Source organism: Prionailurus bengalensis, chromosome B1 (genome assembly GCF_016509475.1).
Source record: "Prionailurus bengalensis isolate Pbe53 chromosome B1, Fcat_Pben_1.1_paternal_pri, whole genome shotgun sequence".
In the NCBI taxonomy this organism is placed as follows: domain Eukaryota; kingdom Metazoa; phylum Chordata; class Mammalia; order Carnivora; family Felidae; genus Prionailurus; species Prionailurus bengalensis.
In genome coordinates, this window is record NC_057344.1 from 46,632,304 (window position 1) to 46,660,140 (window position 27,837).

Sequence of the window (27,837 nt, forward strand, 5' to 3'; positions counted from 1 at the left end):
TATTTGATCCTATGTTTGCAAACAGAAGCTAAAATAGATGACAGGTAAAAGGCGACGTAACCATATTCACATTGGTGTCAAATTGGAAAAGACTCAGTAGCCTAACTTCAGTAAAATCCCATCACCCAGGCCCAGGAAGGCACATCACACTGCGCTTGAAAGGGCCCCTTCTCTCCACTTGCCTCCTGCGAAGTCACTATTTCACACTGGCCGAGAGAGGGGAGTCCCAAGAGGGCAGAGAATCTCTTTAACGTAGCTTCTTGTTTATAAAAAGAAATGAAATAGGGGCACAGTAAGATCACAAAATAAAATCTCAGGGCATCCTCCTATTCTTTGAATAATGCAGTTCTCACTTTCCCGCCCTTCATTAGAGCTAATGTAATTGCACAGAAAGCTTTCAGGTTGCCGATGGTAATTTACATCCAGAGATGGCAGTCTTTCCTGATAGCCTTCTGTGTGCCTGTTCGCCGCGGCAGAATCAAGGAATGCAAGGATTCGCTGCAAAACAAGTTATTTGTGATGAACATTTATGAGCATTATTCAGTAACATGCTAGTTATCATCAGTATCTTTTGCCAGCACTAAGAATGAGGCACGTTTAAATCTTTCTTACAGCTTTTCAGCAAGAGTATCCATTTATATGCTGGGCTTTGATGTCCACGGAACTGTAATTGCCATACTTAGAAGCCTCTGATCAGGTTCCTCTTTTATTTCCCATCCTTTTTTCAAATGCAGTTGCTAAATGAAGTGGACTCCAGGACATCTTTCTCTTCTGCTGAGCAGAAGTTGTAATGCACAGGCTACTCAGTGTGTGTGGCTGTCAGTCTGAATATACACCCTAGACATTCTGTATTCTCCCTCAGTCTGACACAGCGCTTGTTCTCAGGTGCCTCCCTTTTGGCTTATCTAGGCCCTTATGGCAACAGAGACAGTCAGCCCTTATTCTTTAGATACAGAGGCAAGGGTGGCTATCCTCAAGCAATGATGCCACCTTCGGCAATTGACCACAAAGATGAACTTCATTGTGTTCTCATTTTTCTTGTCCTGTTTTCTCCTTTAGTGAAGTACAGTTGCCATGCAATAAATTGTACCCATTGTGAGAGTACAAACTGATGAGTTTCTGACATGAATACTGTCATGTAATCACCACCATAATCAAGATACAGAACGCTGCCTCTGGCCAGGGTTGCCTTGTGCCCCCTGTATAGTCAATTCTTCGACTGCCACCCCAAATAATCACTTTGTTTTTTCTGACACGTTGATTAATTCACCTTTTCTAAACTCTGAAGTAAATCCTATAGTGTGTTTAAAATAAAAAAGCAATGATGGCTTATTATATCAATAACGTTGCATACTGCCTGGCACAGAGTAGGCATTTGAAACACAAATCCCGAATATATGAAGGATTAGGATCCAGAACTGTTTCTTTTAAAAAGCCAGGAGGCACTTGGGTGGCTCAGTCGGTTGGGCATCCAGCTCTTGATATGGGCTCAGCTCATTCTCGGTTCGTGAGATTGAGCCCTGTGTGGGGCTCTTTACTGATGACACGGAACCTGCTTGGGATTCTCTCCCTCTCTCTGTGCCCCTCCCTCACTGTCCCTCTTCTGCTCATGCTCTCTCTCTCTCAAAAAAAAAAAAAAATAGTTTTTTTTAAGCCAGATTCTGAGACATAATCTTTTCTTGAGCTCATCAGTGCCTGATGGTCAACTCCCAGATCAAATCAGAATAAATATGTATGTGGACTTTTGAGAAAGGGATGAACAGATCGTATCTCATTCAAGTGTTCAGACTGAAACATTATTCATGATACTCCTAAATATGACCTGACTCTACAGGATCCTTAGCACTTTAAACTATGTCATCTATCCTTCAATCAGAAATTGTATGATCATCTTTCAAACATGCTTCTCCTACTTAAACATGCAAACTGTCAATGGAGATAGAAGACAGTCATACACAGAGGCAGGGTTGTGGTTGGTGGTAAGTTTTATCTTAAGAAGGAGAGGCATGGTGGGGAATCTTTATGTCTGCATCCATTTTCTTTCTTTCTTTTTTTAAGTTTATTTCTTTTTTACAGAGAGAGAAAGAGCATGAACAGGGGAGGAGCAGAGAGAAAGGGAGAGAGAAAATCCTAAGCAGGCTCTGTGCTGTCAGTGCAGAGCCCAAGGAAGGGCTTGAACTCACAACTCGTGAGATTATGACATGAGCTGAGGTCAAGAGTTGGAAGCCTGACGGGGCCACCCAACTGCCCCAAGGAGTGCCCATTTTCAGTATGTCACTCACCAGTTATCTCTGATTACAAAAATATACTCTCCCCCAAATTCCGCCTGCTACCCCAACAGCGTTTTATTTGATATGACAACAAAACCACCTGTCTGAGTTTCTCGTTTCATATTTTGCATAATAAATGATTTCTACAGCGAGGGGACCATCCCAACCTTTTTGAAAAATCGTTGCCAGGCACCATACGATAATTCGGGATGGATGGCATTAGAATAATTTAATTGCTATGTCTTGCTTCTTTACACTTTAGTCCCCTAGGGCATATTTTGCATTTATGTTCTGCAAATAACAGAGCATATGTTTCAATTCCCCACACTTATTCTTCCTCAAACTCATTCCCAGTGAACAGCTTCAATCTTGTCCAGGGCTTCCTTGTGAAACTCTGAAAATGCCTCTTCACAGAGGAAATGTTTGGGAGTCAGACAGTGCTATCAGAACTTTTAGTTTTCAGGGTATCTGCGGGGTTCAGTTGGTCAAGCATCGGACTCTTGGTTTTGGTTCGGGTCATGATCTTGCAGTTCATGGGTTTGAGTCCCACATCGGGCTCTGTGCTGACAGCGTGGAGCCTAACTGGGATTCTCCCTCTCCCTCTCTGCCCCTTTCCTGCTCTTTCTCTCTCTCACTCTCAAAACAAGTCAACATTTTCTTTCTTTTTTTTTTTTTAAAGAAAAGAACTTTCAGTTTTCAACACAAGTGCTTCTCAAGTCAAAGGGGAAGAAAAAGAAAAATCTGTTTTATGATTTTATCTCACTTTCTTTGATGAACATTAAAGCCAATGAATGGGTTGATCTTGGCCCACCCTCCACATATGTGTAAACAAACACAATGATGGGAAGAGAGAGGAGGGGTGTGGGCCAACTGATTGAACCTGGGGCCTCCCAAGTGCCACCTACTAGGTTAGGAAGTGAAGATAAGACAAAATGCAATTTTCTATGATTCTGATGACTATTTCCTATCCTTAGGGAGGGGTTTGCATCATTTTCTTTCTTTAGAACCCATGCTTCCAGTTTATAGATTCCTCCAAGAAGAGTGCTTGGTAAGTAGGGCTGACCGACTCCTTCTGCATTGAGGCTCCTGACTGCCAATTATGACCAGGGAGGATTACATCACACAATGACGTAATCGTTCTCCATATTTAAATGGAGATTCTTACTATGTTTTAAACCACTGACCAAAGAAGATTTCGAGAATTCCAAGTCTGGAAAAGAAAATCACGAGTAGGGCTGCATTTGAGGGCTATTTTCAAGGAAGCAACTGACGGAGGAGAATAAGACAACACTTATCAACGTAAAACATGGTGTCAAGTCACTAAGCTACCATCAGGCCAGTTAGCTGGAATGGTGGCTTCGGGCTAGTCCTTGTACAGATTTCATTTTAGAGGACAAAATGATTGATTTGAAGAGGGCAGTCAGCTGGACCTCAGGGAGAAGTCTGTCGAGGCCCCCGATGGTCCTGATTCAGTGCGGTCTGGTGGTTCTAGAACACAGATGCAGAATCCTCTTTCCTGTCAGTGGCCAACGGTGATGATTCATTGCACTACCTAACTCTTGTTGCTTAGAAATCAGAGGAGACATTACCCTCTTCTGCCAGCCAGTTAGGTCTCAGATGGAAACTAATCCATTGATAGGATGTCATGTTAAAGTGCACTGGCCTGTACACCTTAAGTAGCCTTGTCAAAACATTAAGAAACTCTCCCCTCTAACCAAAAGGAAGAAGAAAATTCTTGAGAACTAATTGTACGCATGGTATAGCCCTGGCACCGAAGTTTGCGTTCAAAAGGGCAACTCCATAATGAACCTTTATCATTGCTTGTCATAAAGTAACATCACAGCAAGGTCTATGGACACTGATACTATGTATTGGGTCAGTTGCTGTGTAAATCGAGTAGACTTCTGGAATCACAGTGTTTGTAGCTGTGACACAAGGATGGTAAACATCTTAAAAAATCGAACTTATGGGACATAATTGTGCAAATTTAAAATGTTGAAACAGATCAGGAAGACACAAACGCACACTTACCACCCACCTGTATTTGGCATGACTAAGCGTCCTCCCAAGTGGCCAAAGACACCAGTGGTCCTCAGTTCTGTCCTTGTGGGAAGTGATGATAGATTCTGGATGTAGGGTGTTTTATTTCTGGGGTGCATCGTACTAAAGCTACGGTTGTTTCCATGGGGAAAAGTCCCGGAATGATTCTTGCCATGGTACTCAGCTCTTTCAGACACTCCCAGGGAAACCATGAATGAGCTCTGAACTTTGACTTTGATGTCGGACAAAGGGTTAAAGAGCGAAGACTCTGTCATGAGTTCTTTGTCCATCGGGTCCTGTAGGCAGATGGGCCCGCTATATGTTCGGCTGACCGTGAGGTCTGGTTGCATGGAGGAATTCAGAAGCAGGGGGTTACCTGGTGAAAGAAAATCGATCTGTCACTCGGAAACGAAAAGGCGTCATGGTTACCCCCTCGCCTCTGCCTCTACTGACTGCACAACCGCCTGTGAGCTTGCCAGCCGCCCTTCAGGCCCATGCTGAGTGTCTACGGCAGCTCTCACAGGCCAGTCAACGGTGACCAGAGCCTTGGAATGGGGAGCTCCGGCTCTCACAGCGGGTTCTCTGAATGCCACTGACCACAATCACTCATTCTCCAGAGTTCCTGGCATGCCATCTTTTCAAAACAAGTATTTCTGGCACTGTGTCAGGCAACTGACTACGGTATTATTGTTTATGTGATTATTTTAACTGGCAGAGAGAAGCTTCAAGAAAAAAAAAGGAAGAAATGTTTTGCAATCCAGTTTGGAGCAAAAATAACATCTGTTCATTTTAAATGGTAAAAGGTGACACAGCACGGTGACTAGGTAGTGCTGTTTATAACCAGAGAGGCGTTGGTGACAGCCCGTCTCACGTGGAATTCTGGGCAGTTTGTGGAGCTGGGAGAGGAAATGATGCGTCCTCAGAAAAGGGTCAGGGGACCATGCGGATCATATCACTCCATGTCTGAGTATATGTCACTCTGAGAGGGAAAGGCACCACATGGGGACAGCGAGGCTCCGATTCTATGTGGGGAGCAGCTTAGAAGGGCTTCCTTTCTGTCTCGAAACAAATGAAAAAAAAATCTTTACAAAACCATGAGAAATTGGACTTTCATCGGCTGGGGCTCACCGATCTTTTTCTCAGCCTAATATTAAAAAGAAATGCTGTGATATTTTCTTGTGATGAAATAATCCCATTTATTAGTGAATAACGAAATAACCCTCAGTCCCAAACCTCCCACCCCTATCAGTCCGTCAATGTGACTTCTCAAATTGAAACCCAAACCATATTAAACAATTTTCCTTTGGGGGCCTGACAAAATGTTTAAATAATATTTTTGAAAATGTTGCAATTCCAGGCCATATTGTATTGTTTTTCCATCTTCATAATTTGTAGCAATGCCAGTAGGAAATCTATAACCCTGACTTTCCCAACCTCTTGTTGTGATGCTCGAAGAATCCAAAGTCAGAGAGGACTTTGTAGATCTAAAGGCTCCTTGATGAGGCTTTTTTTTTTTTTTTTTTTCCCATGCTGGAGGTTCTCGTGTCAAGACACAGGCACAATCAAGGAGCTGAGCTTTTTAATGGAACTGCACTGAATTCTACAGGCATCAGCTTTGTTCTTGTTTTGGTTTTCCCAGGCAAGGCAGGGGACGTAAGAACCGTGTCACAACTGAAAAGCATTCAGGTCTCAGGCCTTTCCGCTGAGACCTGAAAAATCGCATCCCTGAGGCTCATGGCTATTTTATCTCAAACCTTCACCTTCTGAAGTTTAGCTTTTGGCCACTCTTAAAAGACCCTCCCGGCTTATGGAAAAGACCCTCCAAGTTTATGGGAAGCCAAGCAGCAAAAATATTGCCTAGAGTTACACTGAAGTCTAACTTAAGGAGAAAATGCCTGATTATAAAAGTATGTACATATGGTAAAAGTCCATGGTTGAAGAGAGTCGGCGTATCAGGGACAACGACCTGATCACCCCACAGTTCATTTTGGAAATCCTTTTGAAACTTCCTGGTCAACTCCATGGCCTTCTGTTTAAAAGTCTGTTCGCCTTCCTGGGGTTCCAGCTCTATGTGCCCAGAAAGGGAAGTCTCTACAACAATGCGGGGTGCAAATCATCGGAGCATCAAGGTGAGGTGCATCATCACAATGAACGTAGGATAGAGTAGAATTTGAATAAAGGATTTTTGCTTTTATCACTAGCTTTGGGATAGTCTTGGTTAAAAATAAAAACAAAATGGTAAAGGAAGTTTGGAAAGGCTATATATTCTTTTCGAGAGTCACAATACATGCAAGCTCTAAGGAGACCCGCAAGATGGAGATGTGTTTGAGCTTACCCAAGTCAGCATTCTCCAAATGCTTCGGCGAGGGAACCACCCCCTCACCTGCTGCTCTATGGAACACACTGGCATCCTGTGCCAAAGTAAGAGGAAACCACTAGCTTCTGGACTGATACTCGCTCGCTACATTTGTTGAGCACCTTCCATAAACCAAGGGCTTTTAATCCTTGTCATTCCAAGTAGTTTAATCCTCACAAGAACCCTTTGAGGTGGATATTAGTATCGCCATTTTAAAGCTGTAAACACTGAGACAGAATAATTAACTAGGTCATATAGCAATTTTGGATTCACTCTCTCTGACTTCAAAGCCTCTGTCTCACATACTACTGTTGTTCTTCTGTTTTACAATGTTATTGTCTAAGACACTGGTATCTTATTTGATGGAAAGATTTCTAGTTTCTCATGTAGTATAAAAATAAGTTCTTGGGGCACCTGGGTGACTCAGCGGGTTAAGCGTCCGACTTCGGCTCAGGTCATAACCTCGCGGTTCGTGAGTTCGAGCCCCACAGCTCAGAGCCTGCTTTGGATTCTGTGTCTCCCTCTCCCCCTCCCCTGATCATGCACTCTCTCTGTCCCTCAAAATATAAAGGTTAAAAAGAAAAAAACAAATCCGTTCTTCATTAGATTTATTTCTCATGAAACAAGTCAAGGGGATGTGTCCCTTTCTGAGGCCAAGCAGACTCAGCCCTGAAACTTTGGTGCCCAGAAGTGAGTGGCAAGCAGGAAAGCATTTTGTCTCTGCCAGACATTTCCCCGTTTCTCGCATGCTTGGGTTCCACTTCAGAACCCGACTGCTACTCAATCACGGCCATGCAGCGAGACTTCTTGTCTGGGGCTACTGGCGCTAGTTACGTGCAATAAATAGAAATAAAGGTGACAATATCGACAGTAAGGGTCAAGGTGGAACACTTCACCCTTTCTGAAGGGAGACAGCTTCATTTTTTCTCTAAGCCCGAAACCAGAAACCACGTATGGCTCATCTCCATCTTGCAATCAGAAACGGATTTGGTTCACATAAGAGAATTAAACGGCTCTGTTTGGAAAAGGAGTACTGCCATAGTTTGACATGACAGATTTCCTTCTCCCTCCAACAAAAGATTGCCTCCACTGGGCAGCAGGTGAGAGTCGTTAAGGCTGGGAACTTCATCCCTCCCCTCCCCCGCTGGCTAACTGACCTATCGTATATTATCTAAAGTCCTTTTAACTTATGTAAGATAGAAGTAACCCAAATAACTCCACCTAGTACATAGTATATAATACCTATGCATGGGAGGTTATAGTAAAGTGGTTGGTTTTCAGACTTGAATAATCAGCATTTTAGTTAACTAAATATCCTCAGAGCAGGCTTGTTAAAACAGAACGTTGGCTAATCTGAGATAAAATAACGTGCTAAGTTTACTACATATCAAAGATGGAAGTGCCTCATTAAAAATGTTGTGAATGAATGGGAAACTGAGATCCATTCATTCTCATAGTAGCCAAGGACTTGGGCAGACTATGCGACCGAGCCTGGCTTCCTAATGTGTGAAGACAACTAGGTTAGCGGCTCCCAGTGCCAAGAGCTACCTTCACACAGGGCCGAAGAACACTGGGGGTCCTGTGTGAGCGTAGTCTCTATGGTCCTGAGGATGAGGTGTTGGGGGGCCCTACGCCGCTGACCTTGACGGACTGTTTTGAAGTTGAAGGTCTGGAAGCCACCTGTCAATGCAGAAGAGTCGATGACGTCCACGCCATAGTCACTCTGGCTCCGTCTATAAAGGGTGACACCAATGACCAGGACTGCAACGGCCACCACGGCAGCGCCCAAGCCCGAGTACAAAGCAATGTCGCTGGCATTCTCAATGCCTGAAAGACACAAGAGGAATCCTAAATGGCCAGCATGGGCACAGAGCCGAAGAACCACCCTGGGATACAAAATGAAATGCTATTGGATTTTTGGAGCTACTTTTCAGAGAAAATGACATATGCAGCTAGCCATAAGTTATACTCTCTTTCACACATAATCATGTTTCTAAAATACCCTGTATAAATCAGAGGGACGCTAGTCAAATATCTTGACTGCATTAGGGCAGCTTACCACATAATAAAATCTTAAAGACAATCAATTTTGCAAAGAATGTAATATTTTTCAAGTAAAAACAGACAACTCCTTAATTTACTTGGTTTAGGAAGTCATATTTACCTGCAAAGCATTTTTTTTTGCATTTTATTTTTATTTGAGGGAGGACATGAGATCCACATACAATGACAAAATATGGGTGAACTGTTCTGCTTATATATGACGTGGGGCACATGCATTCACAGAGAGTGGGCTAGGGTGAGAAGGTCAGACACAGTCTAGGAGTCAAGAGAGAGAAGACCAGAACTCACAAATAGGCATTTTAGCTTTGGCACAAATCATTCAGTTTAAGAGAACATCGACAACATCAGGTTAGCGTATTTACAATCATCATGAGAGAATTTCTGTTGTGAGATATGGAGATTTTGGTCCTAGGTGCTCCGATGTCCATGGTCAACGTTTTCCAGCACCATTAAATGCTAGACTTAATACATTTTTGCGAAAGAGGACTGGTCTCTAAAAGGGCACATGCTGTTTCTCCCATACCTCTCCTACTCCATCCTATTGAATGCATAGGCAAAGCAAAAATAAAAGCGTTAGTTTGAATTGAGAATGTGGGTGTCTTCCCAACCCCCAAGATAGGTTGTAGCTGTTTCCCAACTCGTCTGCTAGTTGTACTTTGCGTGTGGTTCGTTCCTGAAGACCTTCATCATGGCTACTGCAGTTCAGCATGAGATTGATCCAAGGCCACGCGACCCTACAAGAGGCATAATCTTGCAAAGTATGTGGAAAGAGAAGGTGGCAAGTGCCAGCTATGTTATCCATCCCCTTACAGATTATGGGGTGAGTACACATAATAGGTCCAGAGGTACTTGCTCTGTCACCCTGTATTAGGTTTAGAGGCTAAAACAGAGCTATCATATATTCACCTGGTAATTGCATGGTGCTTACTATGCATTCACTGCAACCTAATACAGTACTTATGTCATCACACGAGTGCTACTAACCAACAAAGTTAGTGGACTGTAAAATAAGACGCCACCAAATTAAAGAGTGAACAAGGAAACCAAGCAGAACCGGTTCAGCAATAGGGCAGTAAACACACACAAATAATTCGCAAGGGAGCGAAACCATCCAAAAGAACGGTATTTGAAAGGTGAGAGGATTGTAAGACATTTTCAATAACCACAGCGGCCTAGGAGATGTTGAGAAATAGGCCGTGACTTAGGTTTTAGTTCCAATGTCATGATGGTCCCCACGGGAGAGGGACAGGGATGGAGGCATCTGTGTGGTCGGCTCTGGCCACCCAGAACCAAGTGCGTGGTGACTAGCACGGGCCCCAAAGTTCCAGTGTCTGCCTGTGTCCCACAGGGAAAGGGAGGGGCATCTGGGCTCTCACTGATGTTCCCTCCCTCCCTCTACCCAATTCAGTTCCGTGAAGGGAGTCACTGTGCTCAGAGCAGAGAGGACACAACACCGCAGAGGCAGCAAGCCAGGGTACTGGGAGTAGGGAGAGAACTTTGGATTGAAACCAATTAGCCTTCCCCCTCCCCACCCCCCTGCTTCCCACCAGTTCCTCAGGCACTACTGACTGATGACACTATCATTTTAAAAGATGTATCTGGGGAGAAGACACCTGCCCAGCAACCGAGCACACACAGAGAAACAGCCTGGCGGCATACTGAGTGCAGCTGCTGAGTTGGCAAAGTAGAGCCAAAGACCCCTTTTGCTTCCCAGGTACTAAAAATAGGCAGGAGCCGAGGCCAGGGGGATGATCAGGGCAAAATACTTCTGGAAATGGACATCCCCAGACAGGAACATCCTGAGCCCAAACAGTAGCGGGAACCAGTTGGGTGAGTTCCTCTGTATTTCTGTCTTGTTTTCTAGGTTTCCACCCTCCTGCTACCCACACACGCAGAATCTCCCTTCTCTCAGACACAAACCCTGTCTTTAGGAAAGGACCCTACATAGGCCTTCAGACTGAGATTTAAGTGTTTGATATGGTTCAGTGTGTTTCCCAGGAATATTTGCAGAATCTATTTGACTTAAGAGAATGAAATACTGAATTATAGAATTAAAAAAAAATGAGTATGGGGACTGTGGAGCTGGGGGGCGGGGGGGAGACCTGTATGGAGAGCACGGCGTTCTTATAAGGCTCACCCTGGCATTTGGTGGGACAGTCTAATCTAAAAGACAAAAGTCAATCGACTCCCTACAGGAAGATAAGCAAAATGGTGTTTACTTTACAAGAACAATCTGTCCTGGGAATTAAAACCTTCAGAATCTAATAATTTCATTTATTCCACAAACATTTGTGGAGGGCCAACCATGCAATGGAAATGAGGGTGCACGGAGGAATTAACATATTCTTAGTTGTTTCTTGTCTAACGGTTCTAACGGTGGTAAAAGACAAGTGGTGAGATCCTGACAGGGAGACACAAATACTCGAAGCCACATGTATACATCTCAAGAGACATCCTTACCAACAGCTCAAGCCCTTCCAAAGTTGGGCCACAGTGCTTCTTTCTTTCTTTCTTTTCTTTTTTTTTTTCTTTTTTTGCTCTTCTATCTACTGTTTTTACTTCACCTCCTTCCTTTTTTTTCTCACTCTGCCTCACTCTTTTCTAATCCATCCTCCAGGACAGTAGAGTGGTTTTCCCTGTAAGGATACCTGAGTGCTTATAAACATAATTCACTTTTCTTGTGTGTTCAGGACTGGGTCCAGAAGAATCTGAGATTTCATTCCATATTTGCCACCACAAGTTCATGGGAGAAGGGAGGACACTGGGTGTAAGCCTGTCCATGAGCACGCAGGCACCTAGGGGGAGCTGCTGCAGAGTCACTGCATACACGTGTGCGCACAGTCATCACTTGTCCAAACGTTAGAAGCCACCACTGGTCCTTCCCAGGGGAGTTGTTCTAAGGACATGACCGCATGGTGCAGGCACTACCCAGGCCCTGATGGCTTTCTCCGTGTCCATTTCAATGCTCATGCTCCATTCTGCAGCACTGCCTCACACCCCGAATTCAACTGTAATTCACCTGCCAGATGGATGCCTGTTAGTGAATAGCCCTGTATGACAGGTCATTGTAAAATAAATCCTTGGTCGCGTGCCAGCTCAAGGTCCCCCACCTTTAAGAAGGTAACCCTGTCCAGGGGCGCCCGGGTGGCTTAGTCGGTTAAGCATCCGACTCTTGATTTCAGCTCAGGTCATGAACTCACGGTTCATCAGTTCGAGCCCCACATCAGGCTCTGGATGACAGTGCAGAGCCTGTTTGGGATTCTCTCTCCCTCTTTCTCTGTTCCTCCTCCACTTGTGCTCTCTCTCTCTCAAAATAAACAAACTTTAAAAAAAAAAAGTAAATAAAACAAAACCAAACCGCTGTCCTTGCCAATCCAGCCAACCCTCCCAACCACGATCTTCGAAACTCCCAGATCACTTAGGGTTCCTAGAATTCATTTTGGATCATTCTTTTTATTGTTTAATTATCTGAGTGCCAATGCATTCTCCCTCACTGCTTTAAACACTTCAAAAGCAGTAATATCCCCATAATTTCCCACAGAAATCCACACACCATTGCAACTATTTATGATCGCTTGCTTGGTCTCCAACTGTGAAAAGACAAGTATTAAAGAAATCACAGTCTGAGGTTGATTACAGAGTTCTTGCTGCAAGGACTCTCTTTATATTAACACACATATATGTCTATACCTGTCCGCTGGCTCCCATACACACATGTGTTGCTGGTTTGTTTGCTCCAAGTTAATTTGAACAAAAGCACTGATAACCCCATGACTGATAATGCTATTCTGCTTTCTGTGGGCACAGGTCTTTGTTTCACAGACGAAGCTTTACAGATCAATGTGTTATTGATGTCTTTCCTGTGTTTTCATCCCTATTTTCCTTGAATCGAGAGTCACAAAAGGTCTAGGTAAGCATGGAAGAACGCAATGTGAGGTACAAAACAAACAAACAAACAAACAAACAAAAAACTGTTGCATAAAATCTCCAGCTAGAGCTGACGGAGAAATTTCTTGTATTCCAAATTACTAACGAACTACTGAGGAATACGTTCATTGCTGGAAAGGAGTGTAGGATATCTGCAGAGACAGTCTGCACAGATTAATAGAGCTCTGTGGAAATTAGGACCCCGGAGAGGAAATGCTTATGGGTTCCCTTGGCCCAGAGAAGGCAGAGCTGTAAAGTGACTGGAGGTGATCTTTAATGCGGAGAGGGTTGTCACAAGAGGAGAGCAGGTCTATGGTAGGAACTCAATGACTCTTCCTTTACGATGACGCTAGTAACCAACTCTTTGCCATCTCTAACAAGGACTGAAAAGGAGGATGTGGCCTTTTATGACAGCCATTGGGACTCTGGTTAGATATTAAAATGACCTTTTCTACAATGAGGGTTGTTAAAAAAAAAAAAAAAAAGCTTGTAGTTCTGAGGGAGATTGTGACACTTCCTTTCAGAAAGTCTCCCTCTAAAAAAAAAAAAAAAAAAAAAAGAGAGAAGAAGCAGCATAACTTTACAATAGTCTGCAGTCATTTTATTTATTTTTGGTCAAAGCTGGTGAGATGGTCTAAATGGCCTTTCACAGCCCCTTTGAATTTCGTAGTGCAAGGGACAGGGATCAATAAGTTCGATGTCTTTATGAATTGTCATCACACCTAGTTGTTGCGAGGAACTGATGTCCCCAAAGGACTAAATACAAGGGCTGTTTACATGGTTTGCCTTTCTCTCTTCACATGATTCCCCTCAGAAAGACCGATTCTTGCCACTAATTAATGGGAATATAACTCAAGTCTCATGTTAGGAGATTATATTATCACATTGAAATCTATCTTATAGGATTAGATAGCTACAGAAAATTAACAAAGGAGCATACCAAATGCCTTTCTAACACAGAATATTCTATCTCCTATTAAATACTGCAGAACAGCCCCTTCAGGAGAAAAACCAATAACTTGAATGGACATATACTAGAGAGAGTGAATTGCTAAGGAATCCACACAATCAAAATTCACACAGAGGCCTAGGAGAGACAAAACAAATGGAAGACTAAAGAAGCTGTTGCTGTGCTGAACTCCCATAGACAGCCAGTACCCGGCCATCTCAGGACCTGCCCCTGGCCCCTTGCACAGGCGGTGTTGTGGATACAGACTCATGTGCCAAAATATTTAATTAGATGTTGAAATACGATATAATAGAAGATACTGTTTATACTTGCTGTCATTGAGAAGCAACTTTTTTTTTAATACCACATCAAAAAATTGCTTTTGGATGGTCAGCCGTGGCCAACCATGGTGAACAATTCCAACTATATTTGCAGTGCTTGGGGTCTTACAACCCCGTAACCCATCAACACCTCAGCTTTTCTAATCTCCTGTCAAAAACCTCATTATTGTTACTGTGATTGTTGATTTACTGTTGTAATGAAGGACAAAAGTAGCAAATTTTTGAATAGTGCTTACTACGTGCCAGGCGCTGTTCTAGTTCAACGGCAGCCCTCCTTCTCACCTGCCCTTCTTTCTAGCTGAAAAAAGGGAGGCTGTCCTATGTGAGCTCACTTTCCTACCACTCAGGATTTCTCTGCTCCTTCACAAGTGTTTCCTCCTTTTTCTCTGTTCCCGGAAGAGCTGGTCTTCTGTATCAAGTCAGCTATGATCCCGTCCCCTCCTGCCTCCACAGGGACTTGGCCTCATTCATTATTCCCTTTTGGTCTTACATCTTCAAACTTTTCCTCTGCACCTGAGCCTTGCCCTCTGCCTCCAAACACAGTCTGGTCTTCTTAATCACATCTCCCCAAATCTTTCCCTCAACTTCCTCTCAGATAAACTTCTCAAAGATGTGGTCTTCTCTACACCCATGTTCTTAGCTCTTTTTTTTTTTTAATTTTTTTTAATGTCTATTTATTTTCGAGACAGAGACAGAGCATGAACAGGGGAGGAGCAGAGAGAGAGGGAGACACAGAATCTGAAACAGGCTCCAGGCTCTGAGCTGCCAGCACAGAGCCCGATGCAGGGCTCGAACTCACGGACTGTGAGATCATGACCTGAGCCGAAGTCGGATGCTTAACCGACCGAGCCACCCAGGCACCCCCTTAGCTCTTTCTTTAAAAGAACTCAAAGCATTGTTTTTTTTTTTTTTTTAATTTTTTTTTTCAACGTTTATTTATTTTTGGGACAGAGAGAGGCAGAGCATGAACGGGGGAGGGGCAGAGAGAGAGGGAGACACAGAATCGGAAACTGGCTCCAGGCTCTGAGCCATCAGCCCAGAGCCTGACGCGGGGCTCGAACTCCCGGACCGCGAGATCGTGACCTGGCTGAAGTCGGACACTTAACCGACTGCGCCACCCAGGCGCCCCTCAAAGCATTGGTTTTTAACATTCAAGATTTCTTAATGCATGCTTTCTTAATACATAATTGCCCTAACCGGTTGGCTGCTGTCCCTGTTAAAAGAATAAATGAAAGGCACCTGGGTGGCTCAGTGGGTTAAGCATCCTATTTCAGCTCAGGTCATGATCTTGCAGTTCATGAGTTCCAGCCCCATGTCAGGCTCTGTGTTGGCAGCTTGGAGTCTGGAGCATGCTTCAGATTCTGTGTCCCCCCTCTCTATCTGCCCCTCCCCGGCTCGCACTCTCTCTCTCTCAAAAATAAACATTTAGAAAAAAAGAATGAAATACATATTTAAGATGAGGAAATGTTTAGTAAGTATAAAAAGGGACAGTATTCAAGGAGAAAACACATTCTCCAACTACTCTTTCTTCAGAAGTAATCACTCTTGACAATATCTTTGAGACCTTTTGGGAAAAAAAAGAAGAGTAAATATCCTTCATTCATTCATTCATTCATTTATTTAACCCTAAAGGCTCCATATGATATTTCCTTTACTGTACTTTGTTTTGTTTTCTACATAAAATATTTTGTAGGTCTTTCCTATCAGAATCTATAGACTGACTTCATTTCTTTTTACATTTGCCTGGCCTGTTGTCAGGCTGCAGATAATTTAATTAGTCCAGTATTTCTATGCCCTTTGATTGTTCTCTTACCCTTTAAAGTCTGCCTTTCCCCCAAATCACTGTTCCTTCTTGACAGTTGTTTATAACTACTGCATCAATAGTAATGTTCTTTGTCTTATTCCTTTCCACTACTCTCTAGCAGTAGACAAGCCAAGCCAACCCTCTTTCCAGAGAGGAAAAAAAAAAAGTCCCTTAAACTGGACTCACCTCCCTTCTTCCTTATTGTTTAGTAACTACCCTTCACTCTCAACATTCTATAAACAGACTTCAAAGCTCAGTTCTTAGCCCTCTTCCTGTCCCCTTGCCAAAATAATGGGATAATTGTTCACAGTGCTATTTCCTTGATGCCTAACACTCTCCATTGGAGATGTCTTGCCTCGACTCCTGTGCGCAGACCTGATCCCATTTCTCCTTCCTGCTCAGTGGACGAAACCACCTGCATGTTGTGCTAACATCTCAAATTGGTCATCTGACTTACAGATTTGTCATTCTTATCTCTTCAAATATTTTCTCCTCTTGAATTCCCTTTTTCAGGTAATGTGACACCATGAGTGAGAATGGAGAGTCATCTTTCATTCTGTCCCCATTGATTCTTCCCCAAACCACTCACATGCCTTACTCATTACATCTCCAGTGCCTCTCGCATCTCCACTTCCATAGGAGACACCCTACTTGACGCTCACATTGTACAGTCTCATCATACCTAGTACACAGTCTTTGGTCACTCAGAGCCATTTTCCACTGGATTACTCTTCTTAAGAAGAGTACCACAGTTCTGGTACTGCCACTCTAACATCTTTAGACAACTCTCTAGTATGAAGTGATTCCACTCCAAAAGGGATTTATCTTATGGCTCAAGACACTTTATGCTCTACATCACCCCAGTTTTCAACGACTTTTGCCCATTTCTCATCCATATGGACCCTACTCTCTGGCCAAGTCTGATTACTCATTTTTTCAAGTAGACCTTGTACTTCAGGCAAGTTTTTCTTTTTTTTTTGGTTCAGAGGTTTTGTTCCTACTGAAAGGCTCTCCCCTCCAATATCGCTTTCAATTTTAACCATTCTTCCAAGATTGACAATTAGGGAGCCTATTTTATAAAACGTTTCTTGATATGCACATTTCTCCTTTTAAGCAAAGCTGCCAGATTTAGCAAATAAAGATATGACGCAGTTAAACTTGAATTTCAGATCAATGAATAATTTTACTGTATTTCCCATGTAATATCTAGATATGCTTATGCTAAAAATTTATTTATCTGAAATCAAGTTTAACTAGGGGTCCTCTGTTTTGTCTGGTAACTCTACATTTGGCTACAAAATATCTGTGCTTTTTCCCATCAGATAGGAAGACCGGGTTAAAGAAAAAAATAGGATTTGAACTCCAGCTTTTGAGAAAATGACTTCACCTTATTTAATTTCCTATCCTAAAAACTGAAGCCACAAACTATCAACTTTGAAAATACACACAGGTGGAGAGATGGAGCCTGTGAATTCACATTTTAACAAGGGACCCGGGTTATTCTGATGCTGAAGAACACATTGGTCAACCAGCTACTTTCCTGTCTCTGCACAGTTCTGAGGTACATGATGAACAAAATCCTGTTGCATTAAGGGCAGAGTCAACAATGTCATTGAACATTGTAGTAAGAAAAGGCACACACTTATGATAGGATGAAAACTGGATAATAAGGACATTGGAGATGCTAAGAAAATGACAAATGTTGCCTATAAAGATGGGTTGGATTGATCACAGTAGGGGGTGACCTGAAGGACAAAGTAAGTCATGCAGTTTGCAAAAAGTGTTCTATTTATGCAATAGAAAATAATCAGGAGATGAAGCAAAATGATTAGGAAAAAAAAAATGTTTAAAGCATTGCTAGAAGATGAGCATTGATGCCAGTAGCCTAACGTTAGTTTAGAAGAGCCTAGAAGTCTGTTGAGGATGTAAAGGTATGTCCCAAAGTCGCAAACAGTCGGATGGGATCAAGGCACTATTCAAGTCCTCACAGCCTGAAAGAAGAATGTCCAAACGCAGTGTGGGCCACACGTCTTCTGAGGTATTCCCTAACCTTTGTGAAGATCACAAAGGATGTAGATTCCACTGTGGATGAAACCAGTGTATTTTTGGAAAAGATGCAGAATGGGATGGGTGTTGGTGAGAAGCACATACTTAGTTTTTAGACTTTAAGGACACATTTGGGCCATTCTTTGATGGACAGGATTCTGGGAAGTAACACCTTTTAGGCTTTAACTTCCTATCTGGTACAGAACAAAGGCTTATTAAAGATTGTTTCCTTTCTTCCCCTTTACTCAAGTCATTTATCATCTTCTAACTTGTATTGGAGTCGTGGAGAAGAAACATTAATTTTTTTCCCTCACATTTCACTGGAACAAGACTATTTATATAGAACTGCATAATAAACAGCCAGCATATGAATGAGTAAAAAATATTTAGAAGCAAAGACTTTATTTTCACCTGAACAGTAAAAGGCCTGGTGAGGAGTTTTCAGGAGGATGTAAGGCATTAACTCAAGTGGTTTTTGAACATCTAATACTAGGCCAGTGGTTAATGCTACAGGTGGAAGAGTAAGTAAGACTCTATACTGTCTGCCTACAGGCAGAGATGATGTCTATAAGAAAGGGAATCCAGACCAGTACAAGGGCAATGAAAATATAGCACAGAATTAGGGAAACACTTTGATCCTGGGTACATTTCAGGAGTCACCAATGCAGCCTTGGTGGGGGGAAGGCCTTGCAGAGGAAGTAAAACGCAAGCTGAAATTGGAAGGAAGAATGCGTCTAACAAGGATTCGGTGGAGAAAAAGAGTTTTCAGGGAGAAGTAACAGAATGTATAAGTAATAGGCACTATATGCCAAATGGGCAGAGGGTATTCTGAAAGCTCAGAAGCTTTATTTGACTGCAGAAGACAGGAACTAGAGAGCAGGAGGGCAGGAATTTACCTAATGATTAAACTGACTGAGAGAAGCTGATAGGATTAAGAAAAGAAAGTTGAGACCAGATCATATACATATTCAGTACCTCGGACTTTATTTTATAAATACTGGTGAGCAAATGAAGAGTTTTTTTTTTTTAAGTTTATTTTTTTTAATTTAGTTTGAGAGAGAGCAAGCAGAAGAGGGGCAGAGAGTGAGGGAGACAAAATCCCAAGCAGGCTCTGCACCGTCAGTGGAGAGCCTTACGAGGGCTGAACTCACAAACCGTGAGATCATGACCTAAGCTGAAGTCAAGAGTCAGATGCTTAACTGATTGAGCCACCCAGGTGCCCCCAAGCAATTGAAGAGCTTTAAATATTGCAGGTGGTATGACTAGAATCCGTGTTTAGAAGGATCAGATAAATTGGTGTAGGGCAAGACTAGAAACAGGGAGGCAACTGCAAAAATCCTAATTAGGAATGCAGACGGCCTCAACTTTTTAAATTTTCTTCTGGGACACCATTTTCTTTTAGTTTTTCTCTTACTATGCTGGCTGTAACTTTTCTGTCTTCTCTGCAGTGACTTCTGACCTCCTCTGCATCTAAATGTTGATGCCCTTCAGGGCTCAGTCATCCGCTATTGTCCCTTCTCCATGCACGCTCATTATCCGGGGATCTTTTTCAACCTAATGGCTTTAAATATCATCTGGACACTGACAAGCCCCAGATTTATGTCACCAGCCAGGACTCTGACCTCCAGACTCCTATAATTCCACTGCCTGCTCAACCTCTATTTAGATGTTTAATAGGTATCTCAAAGTTAGCGTCAGGAACGCTGAACTCCTGATCCCCCGTGTAGATTTGCTATACCACATTCTCTCTGGATCAGCAATGGCAACCCCATCTTTCTAGCTGCAAAGCCAAACTTTGGAAATCATGCCTGATACCTTTCCTTCTCTCATGCTCAATATCCAACCCATCAACAAATCCTTTCTGCCTTCAATAGATATGCCAAGATGACCCATTTTTACAATGTCTAATGCCCTGTGTCTACCCCAAGCCACAGTCATCTTGGACTTTGCTACTGGAAGAGCCTAGGTATTGTAATAGCCTAGATTACTCTTACTGATTACTGTTACAATGCATCACTGTAACAGGTATTGCTTCCGCTCTGATCCCCTATATATTTATACTCAACACAGCAGGTAGAGTTTATCCTTGAAAATATGAAGTCATGTCACTATGACAAAAAATCCTCAGAGGGGTTCAGAGTAAAGGTCAGAGTCATGACAACGGCCTATAATCCGTGTGGCAGTTTCCTCTCTCATCCCACTTCTCTGGTCTTAACTATTAGGACCTTTCCCTCTGCCACTCTGCTCCAGGTGTCCTGCCTGCTGTTCCTCAGACATTCCAAGCACGTTCACATCTCACAGCCTTTTCATCTGGTGTTCCCTTTGTCTGGAACGCTCTCTCCCCAGACATCCAGAATGTTTGTTTCTTTTCTGTTTTTTGGTTTTTTTTCTAGGTCTCCTCTTTTTTTTTTTTTTAAAGTTTATTTATTTATTTTAAGAGAGAGCGAGCACGAGCAGGGGAGGAGCAGAGAGAGAGAGGGAGAGTGAGAATCCCAAGAAGGCTCTGGCTGTCAGGGAGAAGCCGGACGTGGGGTTTGATATCACAAACGGTGAGATCATGGCCTGAGCTGAAACCAAGAGTCAGATGCTCAACCGACCCAGCCACCCAGGTACCCCCCCCCCCCGAGGTCTCTTCTTAAATGCAATTTTAATACAGAGATCTGCTCTGAACACCTTCTACCAAAAAAGCAATGTTCCCTTCAGCCCCACTGGAATGTCTCACCCTGCTTTATTTCTCTTCACAACACTGACCATTAGCACTATATGTTTTCTGGTTTGCCTACATCCATCCATCTCTACTCAAACTGTATGCTCTGTGGAAACAGAATCTGTACCTGTCCCTCTCAAGGCCGCTTCTCTACAACTGCTTCCTACAGCATGGTAAGCGCTCAGTCAACAGCTGTTGAGTGAATGGAGGGACAGAGAGGGGCAGTGTGAAAACGGAGAGTTGGTGATGAACATGAACTCCGTTTGGATGGAATAACAGACTGTAAGGACGTAATGAGTAACGAGTAGGAGAAAGGAAAAAGAGGGCTCTCGGAGGGCGCCCAAGTTCACACGTGGACAAAGTGAAGAGATGGTGAGGTACTGAGCGAACTAGAGAAGATGGGAAGCAGGACAGGATTAAGGACAGGGGCGGAGAAGGAGAGATTCAATTCTGAAACAGTTAAGATTCAAGTAATTGGGAGACACTCATCTGGAGCCGTCCTGGAAATGGCTGACTCTGCAAGTGTTCGCTGGGTTTGTACTTAGCGTGCGTGCCATCAGTACCCGGTGCAAAACAACTATACGGGAAGGAGATGAAGAGAAGGCTGTGTGTGTGGTCCTGGGTTACTTCTTTAGGGGACAGAGAAATCCTTTTCATCCCTAAGGTGAACGTGCTGGATGAGTCACTCCTCAGGAAGCCACTGCCTCTCGGAAAGCCGCGGCCCCAAGCCTCCAAGGAGCCCCATTGTCTGAACGCAACCGTTTTTCAGTCTGACTCTGGGGTGCGTGTTTGCCATTCAGAACCTACTATATTTTACTGCACCTCCTGACATTGTTACACAACATTTATTGAAAGCACATTTGATGGTAATGAAGTTTCTATTAACTATGATTAAATCTCATAAAGCACCTGAAGATAATTTAAGATGTGCAGAAGCAGAAAATGAAACATTCGGTTTAGTACATTAGGAAACATAATTGATTAAATTATCTCATTTACAATAAGTGCTTTCATGAGCTATGCGGTGCACATATTTCCCCCAGTTTGTCATTATGACTTGCCAGCAGTTATCCTAAGACTTCACTTTCTCCTTACACCTTCCTGCAACTCAAAGCTTGCTCCTTGGCCCACCCGTTCACGGAGGACTGCGTGCGAGGCTCTGGGTGATGTTTTCTATCCACCAGGCCTTGTGGAGAATCATGTGCACAGCTATATACAGGAACAGGTTGTTTCTCAATTATCTTCATAATTGACTTTGATTTTGCATCAGTGATGATTCATGTAGTCTTAAACTAAGCCCCTCTTTCACTGAACAACCACAGCCTGAATTTGTATAACGCACTCCTAACCATGCATTTTACAGAACCCCGGCTGGACTCCTCTGGGAGCCTTTTGCAATCACATTGATTCTGTTCAGGTTTTATTTTTAGGAAATCACAAATTAAAACAGTTTAAGCGATTCCGTGGCAGTATCCAGCAATTAAGCATGGTGTTCATGAGCGAGAACCCCAAGCAAAAACTAATTCAGGAGTCCCTGAGGGCTAGAAATAGCTAGTGTGGGGTTTATGGCTGGAAGTACAGATGTAACCAAATTAGAATGGCACAGGACTCACAAACTAAGCATGAAATTAATTTTTAAAAAACACATTTCTAAGTAACTCTCACGGTGGCCACGACATGGATACTCATGATCTTGCTGGTGCCATACGTGAGGATCAGTGGGTGGCTTGGCTATGCCACTGGGAGGCAGCTGGGGGTCTATTTACTCCAGCTCTCACCCTGAGATCTGGACACAGGCACACACCAAATATTCACCAACCCAATTGCTTCCTCCCTCCCTCAACGTACACACATACACATACATCTACAACCAGGTTTCCCCACCTCCCACCTCTCGGAATTCAAAATCAGGCATGCAGGAGGTCAGCGGACCACTAGCTAAGTACCAATAATGACTTTATGGGCAGTGGACCCCAGGGAGAAAAAAAAGGATATTTGTTTTTGGGTGTTCTGCAAAGTTCTCAGACTCTGCAGGTAACGGCATTGTTGTATCTCAAGCCTGCCTGAAGCAACGTAACAAAGTATGAACAATGGCTTTCCTGGATCTTTCTTCATGTCTCCTGACCCCGGTCCCAAAGCTCCTATCTCCATCTAACCTCACAAGAAGGAATCCTTAATTCCTTCCAAGAAGTTAGCTAATAAAAGCTATTAGCTCTCCCAAGCTATCTGAATTATAATACCCTAGGATTTAAAAGATCAAAAGTCATTCATTTTATACGAAAATGGGAGATAACCGGCCAGGACACCTTCTACAAGCTTATTTATAAACCAACTGGGCAGCTCAGTAACTCTTCTATTGCTAAGAGCTGTGTTGCTGAGGCCCTTCTATCTGGAGGTTTCCCTAGGATGCTGTACATACTTCTGAGAGCTTCAGAATCATTTGGGGAACATATGAAAATGTAGATTCTCAGGCACATCCCTGCCCCGCCATCCCCTCCCCCCCCCCCACCCCGTATGCCGAGGATTCGAATTCATTTGTCCTATTCTGAGATGGGGTGTATTTAACAAGCTCCCACCAAACCCCAAGATTCTGATGCACACGGTTGCTGATCTGCTTTTTGAGAAATATTTTTCTAAGATAGTTACTCTCAACCCAAGCTGCACACTGGAGTCTGAGGATCTTTTAAAAATAAGCATTCCTACCCTTATACATGGAATCTAAAAAAACAAAACAAATGAACAGATAAAACGGAAACAGACTTATAAATACAGAGAACAAGCTGGTGGTTGCCAGAGGGGTGGGGAATGGGCAAAATAGGTGAAGTGGATTAAGAGGCACAAACTTCCAGTTATAAAATAAATAAGTCACAGGATATAAAGTACAGCATAAAGAATATCAATAATATTGTCATAACTATGTATGGTGATAGACGGTAACTAGATTTAATCATGGTGATCATTTCCTAATGTACATAAAAGTTGAATTACTATGTTGTATACCCCCAAACGAACATAATCATATATACTTCAAGGAAAAAGAAAAAGAAAAAAAATCCTACATATTGAACTATGCATTAAAGTTTTAAAATCCTAAACAAAAATATAGGGATTCTAACCCACCTCAATTCTGATTCCATTGGTCTGGGGGTACAGCCTGAGAACTGGGGTTTTTAAAAGTCCTCCGGGTGGCTCTAAAGTTCACCCATGACTGAAAACCTTAGGGTCAAATGCCGAGATGCTAACCATTCTCACTGTGCTGTTATGCCCAAATCTACTGGATGTGTAAGATAGAGATAATGCAAAGGCGGGCCTTCCCAGGAACCAAGCCTGCGTGTGGGGAGCTCAAACTGGCACGGCCACCAACATTTTCAGTTTCTGCTGATTTCACTGTGGAATCCTGGTTTCTAACCTACCAAGTTGCCATGGATTTCTCGGTTGCGTGTTAGGCGCCCCCGTCTCCTCCTAGGTGCAGAGGCTCGGAGTCAGTCTCGGCTCTTGCCCAAGGCTGCTCTCATGAAAGCTTGTACTGGCAAATATTTATTAACTTTAATGCTACCAATCTGCTCAGCAATAAGAATCCTAGACGGCATTTGCAGAGAAATGGACTTTGAGGCAGGCAGCATCACAGGGGAGATTTACTCCTACTCTGAGGGAGGGGTGTGTATATGTCCTTTCGATTTCTACCTCTGATCTGTGACCCAAACCCAAGGAGGAGGTGCCCTGAAAACCCTGGGTCTTTTCCTACAACCTCCCATTCTCTTTGGCTCCTAAACAAATACAACAGTAAGGCAGCAAATATGAGAATAAATTATATTCACAAGAGGAAAAATAACTTACTTTGGGGTTTTATTTCATGAAGAGGTTTTTTATCTAAAAGAAAGAGAAAAAGAGAGTTTCATTTAATAAATTTACATGGAGCAAATAGATTTCCTATATCACTTTACGTCCACCTCTATACAAGAAACATTTTCTCTGTTTTTTGCAGACAATATGGATTATGTTGTCCATATTTTTCCTTTCCTTTCTAATTTCTTATTTTTCTCCTTTGCAATATTTTTCTAGGGTGATTGCTTCATTCTCTCTCTCTCTCTCTTTTTTTTTTTTAATTTCCCCTCAGGCTTACTAGAGTTTCTCTCTGTTGCATTTGCTAGATTCTTATCAGCATGATGAGAGCACTGAGCTGGCAACATGTCCCCTTGTTTCTCTACAGCCAGAAGACTGCTCAGGTAAGGAAGGGATGCTATTTCACTGTATGTGATGATTGAAAAGTGAGCTGGTGAATACACATTTAAAGGGATCCTACGTTGGCTTAGCAGTTATCATAGCCTGGATAAAAAGGTCCGAACCACGCCATTTGTCCATTCTTGTGGAGTATGGGTGCAATATTATGAGCTTGTTGGAGGCTTCTAATAAATCGTTTTGCTTCCTTGCTCTGTTATGTTACTATTTGTACGATCTCTCTTCATTACAGTGTCATTCTGTAATCACAGCAGCAAGCACAGGAAGTGGACAGAGAAAAAAACATTTCAGGCTCAGGTGAGATTTTTTTTTTAATTTTTTTTAATGTTTATTTAATTTTGAGAGAGAGAGAAAGAGACAGAGCACGAGCAGGGGAGGAGCAGAGAGAAAGGGAGACACAGAATCTGAAACAGGTTCCAGGCTCAGCACAGAGCCTGATGCGGGGCTCGAACTCACAAACCGTGAGATCATCACCTGAGCCGAAGCCAGACGCTCAACTGACTGAGCCACCCAGGTGCCCCTCAGGTGAGATCTTTTTATCCTTTCTCCCCACTGCCCTCCAGCCACTCTCTCCTGCCCTCTCTGCCATCACTGCATAACCTTGTAAATCACTCTGGGACTTGGTGCCTGTGGCTAACTTTGCCTTCCACTATAGTCTTTCTACTTCCCAGTCCCCATTTCCTGGCTGTCCCAGGCCAACACAATGCCACCATGACACAGAAACCTGAGAAGACTGTGCTTTGGTCACCAATGCAAGATTCCAGAAGATTTGCATGGGGTGACCTCCCTTTGATCAGTCCCCCTCTTCCGACTTAGATGGAACATGATCAGATGACAAGCTTCGAGGCTGCTGCTCATCATTCACAGAATCACACTATGGTAGGGGGACCCTGAGAGGTCACCTTGCAGGGTCCCTTACCTCCACTGGCCTGAAGGCGAGCCAAGTGGGGGTGGGGGGGGAACACTGTCAATTTGGATTATGTTTTTCACGGAATCAAATACAGTCTGGTATATACTGGAGAACTTTATAAATACTCTCTGACTGAACCATAGCCCCTCCCAAGCAGACAGACCCAGCTATATTCTGAATCCTCTACCAGATATGTGTCCCCCTAACCCACTCCTGCACTTAATACCAATTTTGACAGAAAACCTTTGTGGTGTGCTTTACTGAACCCAGCCCTTTTGTGTCCTACCGTCTGATTTGTTATGGAAGTAGCTTTTCAAAGTTGTAGGTCACACTCTTGCAAATGGACCGCCATTTTTGTTTTTTTCTCAGTATAAGGAGAAAGTTAACTGGCGAAGGATGATTTCTGGCAAATCTCTCTTTAAATGAAAAATCTTCATAAAAGATAATTATTTGCTCAAGTGGGTATGATCGCATTCAGATTTTTACAGTCAGGTGTCTTAAAACAGACAACGCCTGCACCCCCCTCTCTGCACAGATTCAGTGCTGCTACTTTTTCTGAGAGCAGGTTGGCACCTCCCCAAGTCCAGATGCTAATGCACTCAAGGAGTAGCATCCAGTGACTTTGGTGGTTTTAACCTGACTTTGGGTTTTGCTTATTGCAGGCTATCTGAAAGCATTTGGCATGGGCGCAGGACGCCGGCAGGCCAGGCCGAGGCATCTGGAAGTGATGCATTGCTAACACAACACACAGGGACATGCAGAACATCTGTTTAGGACTCTGGCTGAGTTTAACAGCATTTTCTTCCTTCTAAGCCACAGGAACAAAGATTATGCTGGGTAGCAAAATGAAACTCCCTTAAAAACAGGTGAGATACAGAACCACTTCTCAGAAAATAAATTAAATAACAGCCAGGCTATTAAAAAAACTGGAGTGAGAGTTCTTCCAGGTACAGCTCTAAAGGAACAAAGAGCGAATGGGGCTAAAAAGCCAGGGCTGGGCGCCTGGGTGGCTCAGTCAGTTAAGCCTCCAACTCCTGGTTTCAGCTCAGGTCATGATCTCATAGTTCATGAGTTCGAGCCCTGCATGGGGCTTTGTGCTCACAGTGTGGCGCCTGCTTGGGATTCTCTCTCTCTCCCTCTCTCTCTCTGCTCTTCCCCAGCTTGCTCTATCTAAAAGTATCAAAGAAAAGAGAAAAGCCAGGGCTAACTAGGGTAATGAGAAACACTCAGGCCACAAGGGCTCATAAGGCAGGAGAGGTGGGGCATTTCCCCCTGTGACTCAGGTCTGGTGTCGTTATTGGCAATGGCACAGTGGAATTAGTGTAGACACTCAGCATTAGAACAGGATTTCAATCCTGAATGGTCTTCATTCCCTCTGTGTGACCACAGTGTCCTCCACAGTATGATGGGAATAATACCATCCTTGAACATTGCTACTGAGATTAAACATGATAAATACAAAGCCAATAGCTTAGGGTTAGCACATGATCCATATCAATAAATAATATAATTTCAACACACTATGAATAAAATCAACATTATCACTGGTTCAGAGTAAAAACATGACCCTTTATGCCAGTACAGGGAGGCAAGTCATATCTCCAAATCAGAAATAGTAGTGAATTTCAGGAGTACTTGAAGGGAGTTAAGAAACTTGTGTCCAACTCCTAGTCTCTGCTTTATGAAACCTATCAGTTTCCTGGTAGGAAAAAAGAAAGGCAATGACCAGAAGATTGATCCCTGCGGGGTCCCTAGCTTTGGCCCACTACAAATCTACAGAAAACAACCGAGGAAGTTCCACAGAAATCCATGTGGAATGAGTTCCCAAAGCAGAGTAAAATGATTCAAAGGGCCACTGCTCTACTGTGGGATTTGTTATGCTGAGGTCTAGTGGGTCAGTGTGTATTCTCTGATGGAAAAGTCTGGAAGCCTCTGGTGCCAAGAGAACTTCAGTACCCTGGCATCAGCATCAAAATTGGGTTCCGCCGGATTTTGTGAGATACCAGTATCCTGACAACAAGTTGCTACCATTAAACATTTTCCCCAGTTTGAAATATCTGATCAGAGATTATTCTACCGTGAACTTGAGGGAGAGGGCTACCCATTCACCATTCCTTATCTTTTGAAAGAACTGCCCACCCCACACTCCATGTTCTTTTATTCTGTCTGCAAAATCACATTTTC

The 27,837-nt window shown here is 43.2% G+C and overlaps 1 protein-coding gene across 9 annotated transcripts in view; it reads right to left on the reverse strand.

The window, feature by feature from the left end:
- Window positions 1–27,837, reverse strand: part of UNC5D (unc-5 netrin receptor D) — a 552,225-nt gene that overhangs the window by 61,369 nt on the left and 463,019 nt on the right. For 2 of the 9 annotated variants that reach the window (XM_043564497.1, XM_043564454.1), the window contains 4 exons: window positions 24,342–24,374; window positions 9,254–9,268; window positions 8,308–8,493; window positions 4,309–4,686 (listed from right to left, as the gene is read on the reverse strand). In XM_043564497.1, the coding sequence (XP_043420432.1) occupies window positions 4,309–4,686; window positions 8,308–8,493; window positions 9,254–9,268; window positions 24,342–24,374 (612 nt within the window). The remainder of the gene's footprint in view (window positions 1–4,308; window positions 4,687–8,307; window positions 8,494–9,253; window positions 9,269–24,341; window positions 24,375–27,837) is intronic. The other 7 variants (XM_043564523.1, XM_043564488.1, XM_043564505.1 and 4 more) reach the window with 4 other exon arrangements.